We start from the raw sequence: 20,656 nt of genomic DNA, 5'->3' as shown, positions 1-20,656 counted from the left end.
GAGCAGTGATGTTTTGGGGCTGTTGCTGGGAAACACGGACTTTCAACTCCCTCCAAAGATTTTCTATGGGGTTGAGATCTGGAGACTGGCTAGGCCACTCCAGGACCTTGAAATGCTTCTTACGAAGCCACTCCTTCGTTGCCCGGGCGGTGTGTTTGGGATCATTGTCATGCTAAAAGACCCAGCCACGTTTCATCTTCAATGCCCTTGCTGATGGAAGGAGGTTTTCACTCAAAATCTCACGATACATGGCCCCATTCATTCTTTCCTTTACACGGATCAGTCATCCTGGTCCCTTTGCAGACAAACAGCCCCAAAGCATGATGTTTCCACCCCCATGCTTCACAGTAGGTATGGTGTTCTTTGGATGCAACTCAGGATTCTTTGTCCTCCAAACACGACGAGTTGAGTTTTTACCAAAAAGTTATATTTTGGTTTCATCTGACCATATGCCATTCTCCCAATCTTCTTCTGGATCATCCAAATGCTCTCTAGCAAACTTCAGATGGGCCTGGACATGTACTGGCTTAAGCAGGGGGACACGTCTGGCACTGCAGGACTTGAGTCCCTGGCGGCGTAGTGTGTTACTGATGGTAGGCTTTGTTACTTTGGTCCCAGCTCTCTGCAGGTCATTCACTAGGTCCCCCGTGTAGTTCTGGGATTTTTGCTCACCGTTCTTGTGATCATTTTGACCCCACGGGGTGAGATCTTGCATGGAGCCCCAGATCGAGGGAGATTATCAGTGATCTTGTATGTCTTCCATTTCCTAATAATTGCTCCCACAGTTGATTTCTTCAAACCAAACTGCTTACCTATTGCAGATTCAATCTTCCCAGCCTGGTGCAGGTCTACAATTTTGTTTATGGTGTCCTTTGACAGCTCTTTGGTCTTGGCCATAGTGGAGTTTGGAGTGTGACTGTTTGAGGTTGTGGACAGGTGTCTTTTATACTGATAACAAGTTCAAACAGGTGCCATTAATACAGGTAACGAATGGAGGACAGAGGAGCCTCTTAAAGAAGAAGTTACAGGTCTGTGAGAGCCAGAAATCTTGCTTGTTTGTAGGTGACCAAATACTTATTTTCCACCATCATTTGCAAATAAATTCATTAAAAATCCTACCATGTAATTTTCTGGAAATGTTTTTCTCATTTGGTCTGTCATAGTTGAAGTGTACCTATGATGGAAATGACAGGCCTCTCTCATCTTTTTAAGTGGGAGAACTTGCACAATTGGTGGCTGACTAAATAATTTTTTGCCCCACTGTATCTATACTTTTGATTAAAAGCGTGAGGGGGCCGTGCGCAACATCTGTCCATTTATTGCCCCTAGAATCGCTAAAAGACGCGCCCCAGAAAACATCACAGACTCACGTGAACACTTAAAATATCACAATGTTAGTTGGCGCGGTTGGCTGTGGTATAGACCATTCAACTTTACTGGCCGTAAAATTTGAACTAAACTTGAATAGTCTTTACATTGTTGAATCGCTTATTGGCCGCCAGTTTCATATTGGAAATGATGTCATCAAAAGATGAAGAAGCATGCTTATTTGTAGAACATCACGCTGGTTCTGTTCCCCAGGCCCCCAGGCCCCCACAGACCCAATATATATCTTCAATCATTCTACTACATGTTGATACAATTTAGATAAGCCCACTCTGTCATTTGCTGCAGCAACCACTGTACTGGTTTGGCCTAATGGTATTTTCCTGATTGGGCGCCGCCCAGGACCCTGCATGCCCATGTCTAGTAGTCTAGTATTTGTTGTGATGAGTAGGCAAGCTCATATTCAGATTCTATTTTATTCTAATCTACTCTACTCTCTCTACTCTGATCCATCTGATCCCGTAACCAGTTTTATCTTCAACGAAATAGGCCTATATTGGATAGCCAATAGACTCTTTGTAGAGTATAATGCATGGTTGCCTACCTCCAATACCGGTGTGTGTTTGTGTGTGTGCGTGTGTAAAGAGTCTGGTGGGTGAAACATTAGCCGTGCCAATCACGAAATGGAAAATTCCAGCGATTCCTGTGCCGCTCATCTTCCATGTCACCCAGAGTGACAGATTGGGGCGTGTTCCTCAACAAAAAGGCAAAGATGAGTGTGTGTGTTTGTGTGTGCGTGAGCGAGTGTGTGCGTGCGTTTGAATATGTGTGTGTGTGTGTGTGTGTGTGTGTGTGTGTGCAGACCCGCAAGCAATTGCGGCCCATCATGTGGAGTTCAGATTTTTATGGACCCCGTCAAAGTTCCCCATCCCTGATATAGATCAACATCAGCATGGTCATTCATTACAAATGAACAAAGCTGAAATTATCCTAGATCTACATTACTGTACAGAAGTACTAGGCCACTGTCTCTCGCTATAAGGCTTATACAGTAGCTCTATTGCCTAACTTGTACTTTACAGTATAGTATACTAGTAGGCAAATATGAACCTATCCACGGTCTCTCAAAAGCAAGACAGTGGAACTTTTTTTATTTATTTTTATTTTACCTTTATTTAACCAGGCAAGTCAGTTAAGAACAAATTCTTATTTTCAATGACGGCCTGGGAACAGTGGGTTAACTGCCTGTTCAGGGGCAGAACGACAGATTTGTACCTTGTCAGCTCGGGGGTTTGAACTCGCAACCTTCCGGTTACTGGTCCAACGCTCTAACCACTAGGCTACCCTACCCTGCCGAACTACTAGACCGATGACTGTACAGTGATGTCACCAGTGCCATTGCTGCTAGTGGCACTTGATTTCTCGTGCAGTGTGTGTGGGGGGGGGGGTTGAATTAAGATTGCATGAAGGAAGACATACAGGAAAAGCTCTAAGAACACATAATGGAGCAGAAAGAGATGGATGGAGATAAAGGATGAGACGGGAAGGAAAGAGAAAGATGGAGAGACAGAAGTGTGGGTAGAGAATGGATAGAGGATTAATAGGTCGAACAGGGAGTTTGCATTAGCAGAAAGAGCGATGGACGGTGAGAAAAATGAGGAGAGAGTAAGGAAGAGAGAGTGCTAGTGGGAGATGACGAGAGAATCAGAGACGAGAGAGAGAGAGCGAGAGATGGACATGGTGAGGGAAGAGAGAAAGAGAGAGAGGGCGGAGGTGAAGAGACGGTGGAGTGAAAAGAGAAAGAGGCCGCGGCAGAGGAGGGCGAGAGAGAGAAAAAGGGAGGAAGAGAGAGAGAGAGTAGGAGGTAAAGAGATGGACAGAGAGGATGCAGTAGGTGGTGTGGGCCCAGCGTTTCCACAGCAACCAAGCCAGAGTTCACACTGAGGCTCAGGCAGAGAACGAGAGGGAGAGAGATGGCGAGAGAAAGGGAGTGACGGAGAGACGAAAGGAGAGAAAAAGATAGACAGACGCCTGAGAGAGGAGAGCGCGTACGCATAACGTATATATGACGGCGGTGTAAACCCCCACACTGAAACATATCCCCCTGTGAACTTCATACACAGATTCCAGGAGCTAATTCTAGAACGGACACCCCTCTCATTCCCCTCTCCCTCTTCACCCCCCCCCCCCCCCCCCCTCCTCCTCCTCACTCCTCCCTCCCCCACTTCCGCCCCTCAGCTGTCCTTTCAGATATTAATAACTCAATTGAGACACCCAGGTTGTATCCCAAATAGCACCCTATTCCCCTACTTTTCACTAGAGCCCTATTGAGTTTTGATGAAACAGTGTACTAAATAGAAGGGCTGGGAATTGCCAGGGACCTCACGATACGATATTATCATGATACTTAGGTGTTGATACGATAATTATTGCGAGTCTCACGATTCTATATGTATTGCGATTCGATACTGGGTCTTTATTGCGATTCGATGTTCCTAACATATTGCTCAACATTTGTCTGCTGCAGAGAAAAGAGAGAGCCACGAGAAAATTAGTTTTGATCAGTCATGGAAATAAATGTGCTGAAAAAAATGGGCTCCCTATTTTTTTTTTTAAGATGGAGAACAAGCTATGAAGGAAACATTTTGGTGAAGGTACAACTAGCACAAAAATAGGGAATAGGATGCAATTTGGGAAGCAGCCCCCAGACTAGCCAACCTGTATCCTGTAGTCTTTCTTTGGCGCTCCCTAGTATCTACCCAGACACAGATGCATTCTCAAACACACATACACACACACTCACACACACACACACACAGTCTTACACACACATAAATCAAACACACACACACACACACACACACACACACACTCTCTCTCACTCCTTCACCCCCCCCCCCCTTAAGTCAGTCCTCACTTAGCTCATCCTACATTTGAGAAGAGTATAGGGTGTCCAGTCTACTGACTAGACATCATGAGTGTACTGTAGCCTGACCAGTGACCACACTCACACACACGCGCGCACACACACTCACTAGGGAGGGACACGGTTCATCTAATATCCGAACGGACGTTGTCATTCGATTACTTGGAGTCAGTGTCTATTTTGACAATGAAAAAGCGTTGTTTATAAATGAAATTAGATGATCCTTGTGACATTGTTACCTACAAGGATACTCCATGACATTTAAAATACCATGACATTTAAAATACCATGACATTTAAAATATATCACCTTTGCTTTTAGCCAAAACTACAGATTGGTCAAGAGTCAAGATTTCTTTAATATTTTAACTGGATATTATGTTTTTTTCACGATATTAATGTCAAATGCCCATCCCTATGGCCCACTTACCAAAGGACATCCAGCCAACTTGACACATCTGTGGGAAGCATTGGAGTTAACATGGGCACCGACGAATTGAGGCTGTTCTGAGGTCAACAGGGGAAGGGAAGGGGTTCCAAATGTTTGGTATACTCAGTGTACTGTGTATACTGTATTGTATATATTGAGGTAGTTGAGTTTCCTTCAAGACTGAACATGGGCTATGTCCCAATTATCTCTCCTTCCTCCCAAAATGTGCATTTCCTCCTTCCTATCGGAAATCTATCTACTGAAGTACACACAGATTTACACACTCGAACCAAGCATTGATTCTAGGGATGAAAAAGACAACAGTGAATGCAGCTTATGTAAATTCTGCAGTGGCTACGGGTCGAGATCCTAATATGTCATTTCGTGCACTAATACTATCCAATAATCAACAAGGGAATATCAGTTTTCCTCCACTGAGATCAATGGATGCACGCATCACTTATTAAACCTTTCTACAACACGCAATAATCATAGCTACAGTACATGTTCTCGCCCTCCACACTAGATACTCATGTAATGATTATACTTCCGAAAAGTGTTCTCGTAAGTCACAACGTCCCAGCTCTGTTCGTCGCAGGTTGGCGGGAGTCCCTTGAAATGGATTATTTCCAATGTCCCACCGTTTAGTGGTGATAGGGAGTGTGGTTTTTTAAATTCCTGAACGTGCTGGGGGAAGGGGAGTGGGTCCTTTCCTGTCTTTTCGTCTCTGCCATTGGCAGGCAGTTGCAGACAGGTAGTTTGATAAACTGCATTGGCCTTTGGATTGTAAACTAGTGATTTGGTCATATGACATGAAAATAGAGCTTTTTGGCCATGCACACTAGTGGTGGGTTTGGCGTTGGAAAACAAAAGCATCAGTCGAAAAGTACCTCATACCTACCGTAAAATACAGTGGTGGATCTTTGATGTTATGGGGCTAATTTGCTTCCACTGATCCTGGGGTCCTTGTTGAAGTACCTGGACATTTTAGAGAAAGAAAAAAGCACTAATCAAAATTCACAAAGAAATGGTTAGTTGATCACAAAATTCTACATTTTGCAATGGCCATCTCAGTCTCCAGACTTGAACCCCATTGAAAACCTGTGGTTTGGAGAGATTCTGTATGGAGGAATGGTCTAAGATCCCTCCCAACGTGTTCTCCAAACTCATAAAAGTCTTAGAAAAAGTCATTATCCTCGCAATGAGAGGGTGCAAGATTATTGAACGCAGGGGTGGCAATCATTTTGACTGCTATTTTTTTTAATATACACTACTGTTCAAAAGTTTGGGGTGACTTAGAAATGTCCTTGTTTTTGAAAGAAAAGCACATTTTTCGTCCATTAAATAACATAACATTGTCAACGGTGAAGAGGCGACTCCAGGATGCTGACCTTCTAGGCAGAGTTGCAAAGAAAAAGCCATATCTCAGACTGGCCAATAAAAATAAAAGATTAAGATGGGCAAAAGAAGACAGACACAGGACAGAGGAACTCTTCCTAGAAGGCCAGCATCCCGGAGTCGCCTCTTCACTGTTGACATTGAGACTGGTGTTTTGCGGGTACTATTTCTTGAAGCTGCCAGTTGTGAGGCATCTGTTTCTCAAACTAGACACTTTAATGTACTTGTCCTCTTGCTCAGTTGTGCACCAGGGCCTCCCACTCCTCTTTCTATTCTGGTTAGGGCCAGTTTGCGCAGTTCTGTGAAGGGAGTAGTACACCGCGTTGTACGAGATCTTCAGTTTCTTGGCAATTTCTCACATGGAATAGCCTTAATTTCTCAGAACAAGAATAGACTGATGAGTTTCAGAAGAAAATAATTTGTTTCTGGCCATTTTGAGCCTGTAATCAAACCCATAAATGCTGATGCTCCAGATACTCAACTAGTCTAAAGAAGGCCAGTTTTTTGCTTCTTTAATCAGAACAACAGTTTTCAGCTGTGCTAACAGAAAGTGTTTTCTAATGATCAATTAGCCTTTTAAAATAATTAACTTGGGTTAGCTAACACAACGTGCCATTGGAACACAGCAGTGATGGTTGCTGATAATGGGCGTCGATACACCTATGTAGATATTCCATAAAAAAATCTGCAATTTCCAGCTACAATAGTCATTTACAACATGAACAATGTCTACACTGTATTTCTGATCAATTTGATGTTATTTTAATGGACAAAAAATGTGCTTGTCTTCTCAAAAAACAAGTGACCCCAAACTTTTGAATGGTAGTGTATATCATTTTTACTTAGTTAAACAAAATCTATTTCTCTGATTAATTGTAAAAAAGTATATAATTCCCCAATGTTTTGAGCACACAATAAAGCTCAGTATTAGTATTATTTACTTTATACAGGCTTTTTTTGCTTGTCTTTATCAAGGGTGCCAATCATTTTGGACCTGACTGTATGTGATGATGCCATATAAGCGTACAGTTGGCCTATATGAGAAGAGGATGCAGTGTGTGTGTGTGTGTGTGTGTGTGTGTGTGTGTGTGTGTGTGTGTGTGTGTGTGTGTGCATGCGTGCATTCGTGTGTGCGTGCGTGCATGCATGCGTGCATTCGTGTGTGTGTGTGTGTGTGAGAGAGGATCGGGAGAGAGGTGACACCACCAAAAATAGATCAACATACAGCGAAGAGAAAGAGAACCGAAATAGTACACACACACACACACACACACACACACACACACACACACACACACACACACACACAGCTGCAATGAAAGTCATGTACCCCTATCTGTGACTCCCAAACTAATCCTGTCACTATGGCAACCACGCATCGCAAAAACAAGAACAACAACTTACAACCTCACAGGTTTGTGTGTGTGTGAGTGCATGTTAGCGCTTGCATGGCTGTGTGTGTGTATGTTTTTCAGAGATCCTTACAGTCATATCAACACAGTTGGTTTGTTTAATTAGATTCCTTTGACTATAGGGTGCTTTGTGGTGTAGAGTGTCCTTCAATATTGAATATTGCTTAAGTTCTTTCCCTTCCTTCGCCTCTTGTCCTCTTTCTCTAAACCCGACCTCACGCCGTTGCTTAGTAAATACCTGCTAGGGTAAATACCTGCTAGGGTAAATACCTGCTAGGGTAAATACCTGCTAGGGTAAATACCTGCTTAGTAAATACCTGCTAGGGTAAATACCTGCTTAGTAAATACCTGCTAGGGTAAATACCTGCTAGGGTAAATACCTGCTTAGTAAATACCTGCTAGGGTAAATACCTGCTAGGGTAAATACCTGCTTAGTAAATACCTGCTAGGGTAAATACCTGCTTAGTAAATACCTGCTTAGTAAATACCTGCTTAGTAAATACCTGCTAGGGTAAATACCTGCTAGGGTAAATACCTGCTAGGGTAAATACCTGCTTAGTAAATACCTGCTAGGGTAAATACCTGCTTAGTAAATACCTGCTTAGTAAATACCTGCTAGGGTAAATACCTGCTTAGTAAATACCTGCTAGGGTAAATACCTGCTTAGTAAATACCTGCTAGGGTAAATACCTGCTTAGTAAATACCTGCTAGGGTAAATACCTGCTTAGTAAATACCTGCTAGGGTAAATACCTGCTTAGTAAATACCTGCTAGGGTAAATACCTGCTTAGTAAATACCTGCTAGGGTAAATACCTGCTTAGTAAATACCTGCTAGGGTAAATACCTGCTTAGTAAATACCTGCTAGGGTAAATACCTGCTTAGTAAATACCTGCTAGGGTAAATACCTGCTTAGTAAATACCTGCTAGGGTAAATACCTGCTTAGTAAATACATGCTTAGTAAATACCTGCTTAGTAAATACCTGCTTAGTAAATACCTGCTTAGTAAATACCTGCTAGGGTAAATACCTGCTTAGTAAATACCTGCTTAGTAAATACCTGCTTAGTAAATACCTGCTAGGGTAAATACCTGCTTAGTAAATACCTGCTAGGGTAAATACCTGCTAGGGTAAATACCTGCTAGGGTAAATACCTGCTTAGTAAATACCTGCTTAGTAAATACCTGCTTAGTAAATACATGCTTAGTAAATACCTGCTTAGTAAATACCTGCTAGGGTAAATACCTGCTTAGTAAATACCTGCTTAGTAAATACCTGCTTAGTAAATACCTGCTTAGTAAATACCTGCTAGGGTAAATACCTGCTAGGGTAAATACCTGCTAGGGTAAATACCTGCTTAGTAAATACCTGCTTAGTAAATACCTGCTAGGGTAAATACCTGCTTAGTAAATACCTGCTAGGGTAAATATCTGCTTAGTAAATACCTGCTAGGGTAAATACCTGCTTAGTAAATACCTGCTAGGGTAAATACCTGCTTAGTAAATACCTGCTAGGGTAAATACCTGCTTAGTAAATACCTGCTTAGTAAATACCTGCTTAGTAAATACATGCTTAGTAAATACATGCTTAGTAAAAATACCTGCTAGGGTAAATACCTGCTTAGTAAATACCTGCTTAGTAAATACCTGCTAGGGTAAATACCTGCTAGGGTAAATACCTGCTTAGTAAATACCTGCTTAGTAAATACCTGCATAGTAAATACATGCTTAGTAAATACCTGCTAGGGTAAATACCTGCTTAGTAAATACCTGCTTAGTAAATACCTGCTAGGGTAAATACCTGCTTAGTAAATACATGCTTAGTAAATACCTGCTAGGGTAAATACATGCTTAGTAAATACCTGCTAGGGTAAATACCTGCTTAGTAAATACCTGCTTAGTAAATACATGCTTAGTAAATACCTGCTTAGTAAATACCTGCTTAGTAAATACCTGCTTAGTAAATACCTGCTAGGGTAAATACCTGCTTAGTAAATACCTGCTAGGGTAAATACCTGCTTAGTAAATACCTGCTAGGGTAAATACCTGCTTAGTAAATACCTGCTAGGGTAAATACCTGCTTAGTAAATACCTGCTAGGGTAAATACCTGCTAGGGTAAATACCTGCTTAGTAAATACATGCTTAGTAAATACCTGCTTAGTAAATACCTGCTAGGGTAAATACCTGCTAGGGTAAATACCTGCTTAGTAAATACATGCTTAGTAAATACCTGCTAGGGTAAATACCTGCTTAGTAAATACCTGCTAGGGTAAATACCTGCTAGGGTAAATACCTGCTTAGTAAATACATGCTTAGTAAATATCTGCTTAGTAAATACTATCAAGCCCCGCAGTTTTTTTCCTCAAGCTCTCCCTCTTTCCAACACGCAACTCCCTTTCTTTCTCCATATATATCTGCTAGTATTTATATCCCTTTTTCTCTCTCTCTATCTTCCTCTCTCCTTTGTGTCATCTGTTCTCTGTCACTCTCTTTCTCCTAATCACGTTTCCTCTCTCTTGCTCTCCCCCTCCCTCTGCTCCTCTCTCCTACAGATCTGAGGGACTCCAGACAGAACAGAGACCACACACCTCCGACTACCTAACATCAGAACCAAGAAGTCCACAATCAGCAAACAACAGCAACAGCGCCATGCATACCTCCATCGTCTTCCTCCTCCCCTTCTTCCTCCTCTCTCTCCTCGCCTCCTCTTCTTCTTCCCAGAGTGACTCTCCGGAACTCGTCGTCGCCACGCGGGCAGGACGTGTCCGCGGCGTCCGCCTACCGACGCCGGACCGGAGTCACGTGACCGCTTTCCTCGGAATCCCATTCGCGGAGCCCCCACTGGGCAAGAAGCGCTTCCGAAAGGCGGAGCCCAAGAAGCCATGGTCGGACTTGTTCGAAGCTAGCTCCTATCCCAACGCCTGCTACCAGTTCGTTGACACCTCTTTCCCCGGGTTCCAGGGAAGCGAGATGTGGAACCCCAACAGGTTTACATTTTTTCACGTTTACATTTTCCAGGTTTCCAAGATGCGAAACTCTTAAGAGGTCTATGGTTTTAGACATGCTTTGTTTGGGTTCCAAATTGCGCTCTATTCCCTATTTAGTGCACTACTTTTGACCAGAGGAGTATACTACAAATCAGGTTTGAGGAGTTAGCAAGGTAACTTTAATTTAGGATAACCCGTACCACGAAAGTGACTCACCTTTTAGCAAGGCATTTTTCAATGGCAACAAATCCTTCTTATAACCTTGCTCCGGGACAGGCTAACTCAGGGCTAACTTAATTTATCCCGAATGAAGTAACTGAGCCACGAATTGAGGACCAATGAAATTAGGTTCCCTCCCTCTCGCAAAGATTGCATCATCATCCCCTTCATTTGAGAAAGATGACTGATTCAATATTGTATTCATCAAATGTTTTTTTGTGTATAAAAAATTGGCATGCATCACATTGGGGCGGCAGGGTAGCCTAGTGGTTAGAGTGTTAGACTAGGAAAGGTTGCAAGTTCAAATCCCCGAGCTGACAAGATACAAATCTGTTGTACTGCCCCTGAACAGGCAGTTAACCCACTGTTCCTAGGCCGTCATTCTTAACTGACTTGCCAAGTTAAATAAATGCATTTGAAACATCATGCATAGCATTATACAGTAGATGTATAATAGGTGGGGGAAAAAAAGATGATTGTGTATTGATAAGCACACCAAATACGGCCTTAACAATAGGTAATAACAAAAAGACAGCACTTCTAAAAGTCTATTTCACACCGTAGCCTGCAGAATTTGCAAGATAACTTTTCCATCATTTTGATTTTGGCACAAATGAAAATGTGTCCCTCACTCGGCCCGTGGATTGATGTTTCAGCATTGTCTCAGTTGGAGACAATGAGTTGGGCTGATCTTTAATGTGACACTAACTGAAGATGGCTAGCTTCATAAAAACCTGACTAGATCTAGCTTGCTAGATTGGACTCTGGTTGACTCTGGTTGGACTCTGGTTGAACTCTGGTTGAAAGTAATGCACTATGTAGGGAATAGGGTGCCATTTGGGATGCATTTTATTTAACTTTTGTATTATTAATCTATTTTATTGCTACTTGTTTGCTTTTACTTCATTTCCTTGTTTTACTTTAAAGTATGTTTGCGATTTTAAATGCACTTGGTGTTCATGTTGTTGTTATTCACCCAACATTTGCGGGTCTGATGGACCCACTACATTATTGGGTTTTTAAAACAATGCAGCCAGAACGACTTACGTAAAAATACTTCGATGTTGACTGATATCAATTGCAAGCAATAAAGAGAGCATACATGGTTAATATTTGCCATTTACCTCTGCTAGATCACATTTATCAATAAAAAACGCTATTTGCGGAATAAAGACATGGGTGGAATAAATCATGTTTATCTTGAACAAATATAAACGAAAAAAGATTTTCATCACTATCGATGTTTATTGCTTTGAACTGAACAATTTGGAAAGATACATTTTACATACATTATTGTATGGAAATGATAAATTAGCCCCATTTAACACAAGTCAAGGCCGGTCTACACACCACATGAGGGACAGAGTTTTACTGTGTGTGTGTGTTGCAAATGTATTTCTTGCACTTGATGCATGTGTACTGCGTCTTCCTGTCCTTCTTGGGTCCACACACATCGCAGCGCTTCTTCTTGTTGCTACCGGCTGCAATCTAGAATGATGAAAACACTTAGTTCAAGAATTTTGCTAACATCTCACTCACTCACATGTATAGTTACAGCAGGCCAAGGTAGGAGAGTCAGATACACACACATGCAACAACATCACTCACACTTACTTCCAGTATTGGAGTTGTTGGTACTGTGGGTCGAGCGGATGGGGCACCAGCATGGCTGCAGAAGCTGGGGTCCTTGGGTGGCTGCAGTGGCTGGAGAAGCTGGGGTCCGTGGGTGGCTGCAGTGGCTGCAGAAGCTGGGGTCCTTGGGTGGCTGCAGTGGCTGCAGAAGCTGGCATCCTTGGGATATATTGCCCCCTCTGGATTTGAGGTCTTACCAATTCCTTCCTCGAGAAAGAGCCGTCTCCTCTGGAGCTTCCCTCTGTTCCAATCTGGGTTCAATGCCATCCAGGTGACAAACGAGTTGTACGCCAAGATGTACAACATGTTGAATAATATCATGTGGCCAGCATAGGGTTCTTCTTTTGCAGCTGAAGCCAGTCACCAGCTTGTCTAAATTATCCACCCCTGAGGGCCTCCCGGGTGGCGCAGTGGTCTACGGCACTGCTACGCAGTGCTAGCTGTGCCACTAGAGATTCTGGGTTTGAGCCCAGGCTCTGCCGCAGCCAGCCGCGACTGGGAGGCCCATGGGGTGGCGCACAATTGGCCCAGTGTCGTCCGGGTTAGGGAGGGTTTGGCCGGCAGGGATATCCTTGTCTCATCGCGCACTAGCGACTCCTGTGGTGGGCCGGGTGCAGTGCACTCTGACCAGGTCGCTAGGTGTACGGTGTTTCCTCTGACACATTGGTGCGGCTGGCTTCCGGGTTGGATGTGCATTGTAATCCATTATGATTTCTGGTTTTTGATGTTCCTGGCCACAAATTCTCCCATCCCTATGCAGCGTACTCATGAGTACCACATTTTTGCCTTTCTTTGGCACATAGGACACTAGGGATGTGTCGGCCCGAAACACAAACTTAGAGGAATTGATAGGCCTGTTCAGTGTATTCAACAGTGGAGGTGGGAGCTCTGGCTTGTTTTTTTGTACTGTTCCTACCATCGTCAGCTTCCTCTTGAGGAGCTCCTGTCCCAGCTTGTGCGAAGTAAAAAAGTTATTGCATTTGATGTTGTCCTGTGTCACGTCCAGGACAACCCGCATCCCTTGGTTCTTCTCAGGGGCTCCTCCATTTGGCTTCCCCGTATACACTTGCTAGTTCCACGTATATGTTGAAGCAGCATCCCAGGCAGCCCAGATCTTGATTCCATATTTTGCGGGTTTAGATGGTATGTACTGCCTGAAGGGGCAACGGCCCCTAAATGGCAGAAGCTGCTCATCAACAGAAATGTTGGGCCCACGATTGTAAAACAGGGGAAGGCAGTTGACCCACTTGTCCCACACTGACCTGATTGCACCTAGCTTGTCTCTCTGCCGCCGAGCTGGTTTGGTGTCACGGTTATCGAAGCGGATAATCCCTGAAATAATTTGGACGTTTTCCAGAGACATTGTTGCCAGGAAAAGTTATCTGCCAGTTTCTGCATCCCACGGGGATTCTGTGGATTCCCCATTGGATCTGAAAACACCAGCAAGGATAAGAACCCCAAACTATACATGTAAATGACTTTGGTCCATCTCTTTCCATCTCTCTCCAAAAAAACACACCTTCCCTCCAAATTAGTGCAGTCCAGAATGATTTTCTGGATGGTGTCTGAGATGAACCGTTCAAAAGAAGACTTTATGTCCTGCACATGAGTAACCGCCATCCGTGTCGACCCTGGTTACATCCTTATCACATTGGCAGCCATGTGGGGTGGCTCATTCCTTGGGCAAGAAGACCATTCAATTTCCCAATTTTTGAACATCCATATTTCTCCTCCTGCAGGCTGCTGATGAGCTGGTTGCTGACGGGCTGGTCCTGGGGCTAGCTGAGGGTCAATCTCATCCTCTTCTTCCAACTCACTGTCAGACTCCGAATTGGCAGAGACATGATCCTCATATTCTGAAAATTCTTCATCTTCCAAAGTGGAAGACGTTCCTTCCACACTAGTTGAGCCGAGATCCTTTTTGCCATACTGATTGATTGTGGTAATGAGCCACACATGCAAAGCTTTTTATTTGCTATGTCCCTCCCACAATTTGCACCTGGCTGGGGTAGAGCGTGAAAAATACAGATTTTTTTTTTACAATGAGTTGAAATAATGTATTGTAATAACATTGTGCAGGTTCCCGCAAGACATTGTGTAGTTTCACACTAAAAAGGGTAAAGAGTCCAAGAAAAGCGGGAGAAAGGGAGACAGGCAGGGAGACAGACAGGTTCTTGGTGCTATGTTGAAACAGCAGGCCCAGGGAGGAGGAAGACAGAGTAAAGGCACACAGCAAACCTTTTTGTTTCAAGTTTACTTGTTTTCACCTACACACACACTTTTATTACCCTCTGTTCCAGTGGATCCGAACACCACATATGTAATATAAATGTGTAGGGGGGTGCACAGTGTGCACTCAATGAAAATGTGTTAATGAGCCAAGGCCAATGAGTCTCAGGTTTAGTAAACATTGAAAATGGGTCCCACAGACCCGAACACCACAGAAGGGTTAAATAAAGTTTGATTTCATTTGAAATAAAGTTTTGTTATACCAGGTGGTAGCTAGATGTTTACAAAATAAAGTTTGATTTAATTCCAACAGGGAGATGAGCGAGGACTGCCTCTACCTCAATATCTGGGTCCCCACCTCCGCCAGACCTCACAACCTCACCGTGATGGTATGGATCTACGGAGGAGGGTTCTACAGGTAGGTAGTCCAGTGGGCTAAGGAGCTTGACCTGTAGCCGGAAGGTAACCAGTTCGAAATGCAGGCAGGGCACTGGAGGAAAGGAGGGAATTGATCTGTATCTGGAAAGTGAAAGGCTTTCACATCCCAGCAGCATTTCACAAGCACGTAACTGTACAACATGCTCTCCATCCAGGGATGCTGCACTGCGGCTAGGACCCTGTGCTCTTTTCAAGTTTGTGTGTATGCATGAAGGTGCTATCTGGGGGTATTGAGCAGGAAACGCATTTTCATTGTTCGCTGTAACAGATGGACAATAAAGTTGTATTGTATTGTTCTACAGCGGATCATCATCCCTGGATGTGTACGACGGGCGCTACCTGGCTCACTCGGAGAAGGTGGTGGTGGTTTCCATGAACTACCGCATCGGGGCCTTTGGGTTCCTGGCTCTCCACGGCTCCTCAGAGGCCCCTGGGAACGTGGGGCTCTTAGACCAACGCATGGCCCTCCAGTGGGTCCAGGATAACATACACTTCTTCGGGGGCAACCCCAAACAGGTAATGATAATAAAGAGGAAATGTGTGTGTCAGCAAGCTTGTGCGCTCTATAAATTCAATATTATTGTTATTAACTACTACTACTCGTAGGTGACCATCTTTGGGGAGAGTGCCGGAGCAGTCTCTGTTGGGATGCACCTCCTGTCTCCCGACAGTCGACCCACCTTCACCCGAGCCATCCTCCAGAGTGGAGCCCCCAACTGCCCCTGGGCCACTGTTACGCCAGCTGAAGCCCACCGGAGGGCCGTCATGTTGGGGAAGCTCGTCGGGTGCCCCTCGGGGGGTAACGATACGGAGCTGGTGGACTGTCTTCGCAACAAGCCCCCGCAGGAGCTCATTGACCAGGAGTGGCAGGTACATTCATTTATTACATTTATGTTTAGGTTTAAGTCTTACATTTATGTTTACTTTTAGAGTTACGTTTGACATTTAAATGTGCATTTCCATAGCATTTCCGTATACATTTATGTTTTAAGTTCACATTTAACGATAGTTAAATGTAAGGAATGTGTTTTCAATTATTTACCTGGTTAAATTAAGGTGAAATAAATACATTTTGTTTTGTCTTCTCAGGTCATGCCGTGGTCTGCCATCTTCCGTTTCTCCTTTGTGCCCGTCATCGACGGCGTGGTGCTTCCAGACAACCCCGAGGCCATGCTCAGCTCAGGCAACTTCAAGGACACCCAAATCCTGCTGGGGGTCAACCAGGATGAGGGGTCCTTCTTCCTCCTCTATGGAGCCCCTGGCTTCAGCAAGGTACGTGAGGAGAGAGAGGGGATGGAGTGTTTTGGGGGGGTGCGGGGAGGAGCGGCTACAAATGTGCATTTGTGTGTGTGCCTGGTGTGTGTTTCTCTGTGTGTGCATTTGTAGCGTGGGTGTGTGTGTTTGTACATTAATGCCTGTTTTGTGTGTGTGTGTGTGTGTGTGTTCCACTGTCACTGATACAATTTCACACAAACCTTCCATTGACTCCCCATAGGACAATGAGTCACTGATCTCGCGCGAGGACTTCCTGGAAAGCGTGAAACTGAGCGTTCCGCATGCCAATGAGATCGGCCAGGAGGCTGTGGTTCTGCAGGTAAGTAGCCCAGCCGGTTAAGGAGGTGGACCTGTAGCTGAAAGGTGGCCAGTTCGAATCCTGGTTGGGCCATGTGCTGGAAAGAAAAGGGGAATTGATATGGACAGCTAGAAGACAGATTTTAGTTGTTCGCTGTGACGTATGGACTAATAAAGTTGTATCAATCAGGGCAACCACAGCACAGAGCACACTCTACTTGCATGGCAGTTCAGTTTACATGCCCTCTCGAGGGCAATCGGGTAACCACTAATGTCTGACCATGTATTGTGTTACAGTACTTTGTGACAACCGTGGATGTACAAGTGATTGTATATAATAAATATTATTGATTAATACAGTTGTATTGTGTTGCAGTATACTGACTGGTTCGATGAGAACAACGGGGTAAAGAACCGTGATGCCCTGGACGATGTGGTCGGAGACCATAATGTCATCTGCCCCCTGCAGCACTTCGCCAGGAGCTATGCCCAGTTTCACTCTAACCAGGGTGCCAACAATGGGCAACCAGCGGGCAACGCAGGGGCCACGGCGAAGGATGGGAACTCACAAGGTAAGAATGGTTCACGAATGTTTTTCAAAGACGTTATGTCATGTTATTTCAATGGTGCTCAAAAGGAATAACACAAATTTGAAGTTGTTCAAACCAAAAGGCGAACTCGAAGTCCTGCGTCAATATTCCATGCCAATGTCTCTCCTATCCTATTGTTGTTCCCAGGTGGAGTGTACCTGTTTGGGACATATACAAGACTAGAGTGGGGATACATGTTCTATTTCATTCTATGCTCTATTCCAAACTCTCTAGGTGGAGTGTACCTGTACCTGTTTGACCACCGTGCGTCTAACCTGGCGTGGCCTGAGTGGATGGGCGTCATCCATGGTTACGAGATAGAGTTTGTGTTCGGCATGCCGCTTGAGAAGAGACTGAACTACACAGCCGAGGAGGAGAAACTGAGCCGACGCATGATGAGATACTGGGCCAACTTTGCACGCACCGGGTAAGACAGAGAGGGGGGGGGGAGAGGGAGATAGAGAAATGGGGAGTTGTAAAAGGGCATGGGTTGGTGTGTGTGTCTATCGAAGCACACTGAAAGCTGTCAAACCCTAATTCTATTCTCTCTCTTTCTGTCTCCCACCCTCTCCCACCTTTCTCTCTCTCCAGTAACCCCAATATCAACTTTGATGGCAGTGTGGATAGCAGGCGGAAGTGGCCCCAGTTCACCAACAGTGAACAAAAACACGTGGGTCTGAACACGGAATCCATGAAGATCCACAAGGGCCTGCGGAATCAGCTGTGTGCATTCTGGAACCGCTTCCTGCCACGCCTCCTCAACATCACCGGTAAGAGGGTTACACACACACACTACAATGACACAATCTGGGCCTCTAACAGCACATTAAGGACATCAAAGCAATGCTCATGACAGTACAACCATACTGACAACATAAATATTCAAAGAAATATTCAAAGAGAGCTAGCTGCGGCTTACAGTCTTTTACAGGGAAAAAGGCTCAATCAACCGACAGAACTTTGAAAAAATAACTGAGAGAGAGAGAGAGAGATGGTGGTGTGGTTTGCTTGGTTTTGCAATGGAAAGTTGTGCATGGTCAGTAAAGCGCATAGCACACACTACAGTAGCTACAACACTTCCCTGCTAAACTGACCCAGGGTCAGATTGGATGAAGAAGGATAGGACTGTTGCTTCCCAAATGGCACCCTATTCCTTATATAGTGCTTTACTTTTGACCGTAGCCCATGGGCCCGTAGCCATGGCGCCATAATAGCGGAGTTATCTGAGAGTTTCTGTAAAAAATATTGTGCATATTTAGTTGATTTACGTGTTGTAGTTGTTTGGGGTGTGTTTGATAACGTATTACATGTTTATCTAATATACAGTATCTAGTTGACTTACCTTGAGAGCGCTGGCAGAATTGATGGCAGATCGATTTGTTTAGTTTGCTAAACTAGCTAGCTAGGTAGTTAGCTAGCTATAGCTAACTGTCTACTGCATTCAAAAGATGCTTTCAAGTTTCAACGTTTATTTACCACGTGCAAATGATACGACAGGTGTAAAACAGTACAGTGATATTCTTACCTTGAGAGCGCTTTCCCAACTATGTAGTGATAATCATAATATAGATAATGATAGAAGATAGAATAAAAAATGTAAATAAAACCACACAAGAACTACGCTGTGAGTTAAAGAAACAAGAGAATGCAAGTACAGTGCATTCGGAATGTATTCAGACCCCTTGACTTTTTCCACATTTTGCTACGTTACAACCTTATTCTAAATTGTATTAAATTGTTTTTTTCCTCATCAATCTACACACAATACCCCATAATGACAAAGCAAAAACAGGTTTTTAGTAAATGTAGCAATTTTATTTCAGATAAAAACCGATATGTCACATTTACATAAGTATTCAGACCCTTTACTCAGTACTTTGTTGAAGCACCTTTGTCAGTGTATACAGCCTTGAGTTTTCTTGGGTATGACGCTACAAGCTAGGCACACCTGTATTTGGAGAGTTTTTCCCATTCTTCTCTGCAGATCCTCTCAAGCTCTGTCAGGTTGGATGGGGAGCGTCGCTGCACAGCTATTTTGAGGTCTCTCCAGAGATGTTTGATCTGGTTCAAGTCCAGGCTCTGACTGATCCACTGGAGGACATTCAGAGACTTGTCCCGAAGCCACTCCTGCGTTGTCTTGGCTGTGTGCTTAGAGTCGTTGTACTGTTGGAAGGTGAACCTTCGCCCCAGTCTAAAGTCCTGGGCGCTCTGGAGCAGGTTTTCATCAAGGATCTCTCTCTAATTTGCTCCATTCATCTTACCATTGATCCTGACTCCCAGTCCCTGCCTCTGAAAAACATCCTCACATCATAATGCTGGCACCACCATGCTTCACCGAAGGGATGGTGCCAGGTTTCCTCCAGACGCGACGCTTGACATTCAGGCCAAAGAGTTGGTTTCATCAGACTAGAGAATCTTGTTTCTCATGGTCTGAGTCCTTTAGGTGCCTTTTGGCAAGCTCCAAGCAGGTTGTCATGTGTCTTTTACTGAGGAGTGGCTTCTGTCTGGCCACTCTACCATAAAGGCCTGATTGGTGGAGTGCTGCAGAGATGGTTGTCCTTCTGGAAGGTTCTCCCATCTCCACAGTGGAACATCTGGTTATTGATCACCTTCCTGACCAAGGCTCTTCTCCCCTGATTGCTCAGTTTGGCCTGGCGGCCAGCTCTAAAAGAACCTTGGTGGTTCCAAACTTCTTCTACTTAAGAATGGTGGAGGACACTGTGTTCTTGGGGACCTCCGATGCTGCATACATTTTTTGGTACCCTTCACTAGATCTGTGCCTCGACACAATCCTGTCTCGGAGCTCTATGGACAAATCCTTCGACTTCGTGGCTTGTTTTTTTTGCTCTGACATGCACTGTCAACTGTGGGACCTTATACAGACAGGTGTGCGCCTTTCCAAATCATGTCTAATCAATTGAATTTACCACAGGTGGACTCCAATAAAGTTGTAGAAACATCTCAAGGACGACCAATGGAAGCAGGATGCACCTGAGCTCAATGTCGAGTCTCATAGCAAAGCGTATGAATACTTATGTACATAAGGTAGTTCAGTTATTTATTTATTTCTAAAAACCTGTTTTCGCTTTGTCATTATGGGGTATTGTGTGTAGATTGATGAGGGGAAAAAATTGTTTAATTAATATTATAATAAGGCTGTTACGTAACAAAATGTGGAAAAATGGAAGGGGTCTGAATACTTTCTGAATGCACTGTATATGCAGGTCAGTGTCAGTACCTTATTCAATGTGAGTAGTTGAGGTGGGTTTATACGTAAAAAGTCATAAAAAGTGACCCAAGATGGGTGAACAATAGGCTGAGACTTCCACTGCACTAGAGTCTGCACACCATGTATCAGAGTTGAAAAGTGTCTGGTGGCAGGAATATATAAATACCTATGGTAATATACTAATGGTAATATAGTTGTAAAAAGGAGTAATAGTGACCAGTGGTCAGCCAGTCAGGAAGTCCAGGGTCCAGTTGCAGAGGGAGGTGTTTA

General features: G+C 44.1%; 1 protein-coding gene across 2 annotated transcripts in view; it reads left to right on the top strand.

The window, feature by feature from the left end:
* ache (acetylcholinesterase) overlaps window positions 1–20,656 on the top strand; it is a 35,760-nt gene that overhangs the window by 7,553 nt on the left and 7,551 nt on the right. For both annotated transcript variants that reach the window (XM_036957785.1, XM_036957786.1), the window contains exons 2-10: window positions 10,043–10,477; window positions 14,871–14,975; window positions 15,298–15,511; window positions 15,602–15,865; window positions 16,085–16,267; window positions 16,491–16,589; window positions 16,944–17,139; window positions 17,392–17,584; window positions 17,749–17,927. In XM_036957785.1, coding sequence (XP_036813680.1) covers window positions 10,140–10,477; window positions 14,871–14,975; window positions 15,298–15,511; window positions 15,602–15,865; window positions 16,085–16,267; window positions 16,491–16,589; window positions 16,944–17,139; window positions 17,392–17,584; window positions 17,749–17,927 — 1,771 coding nt within the window. In that variant the 5' untranslated portion in view covers window positions 10,043–10,139. The remainder of the gene's footprint in view (window positions 1–10,042; window positions 10,478–14,870; window positions 14,976–15,297; window positions 15,512–15,601; window positions 15,866–16,084; window positions 16,268–16,490; window positions 16,590–16,943; window positions 17,140–17,391; window positions 17,585–17,748; window positions 17,928–20,656) is intronic.

The sequence above is a fragment of the Oncorhynchus mykiss genome, chromosome 21 (genome assembly GCF_013265735.2).
Source record: "Oncorhynchus mykiss isolate Arlee chromosome 21, USDA_OmykA_1.1, whole genome shotgun sequence".
NCBI classification, from domain to species: Eukaryota; Metazoa; Chordata; class Actinopteri; order Salmoniformes; family Salmonidae; genus Oncorhynchus; species Oncorhynchus mykiss.
Note: the sequence above shows the minus strand (reverse complement) of the source record. Positions and strands in the feature narration are given on the sequence as shown.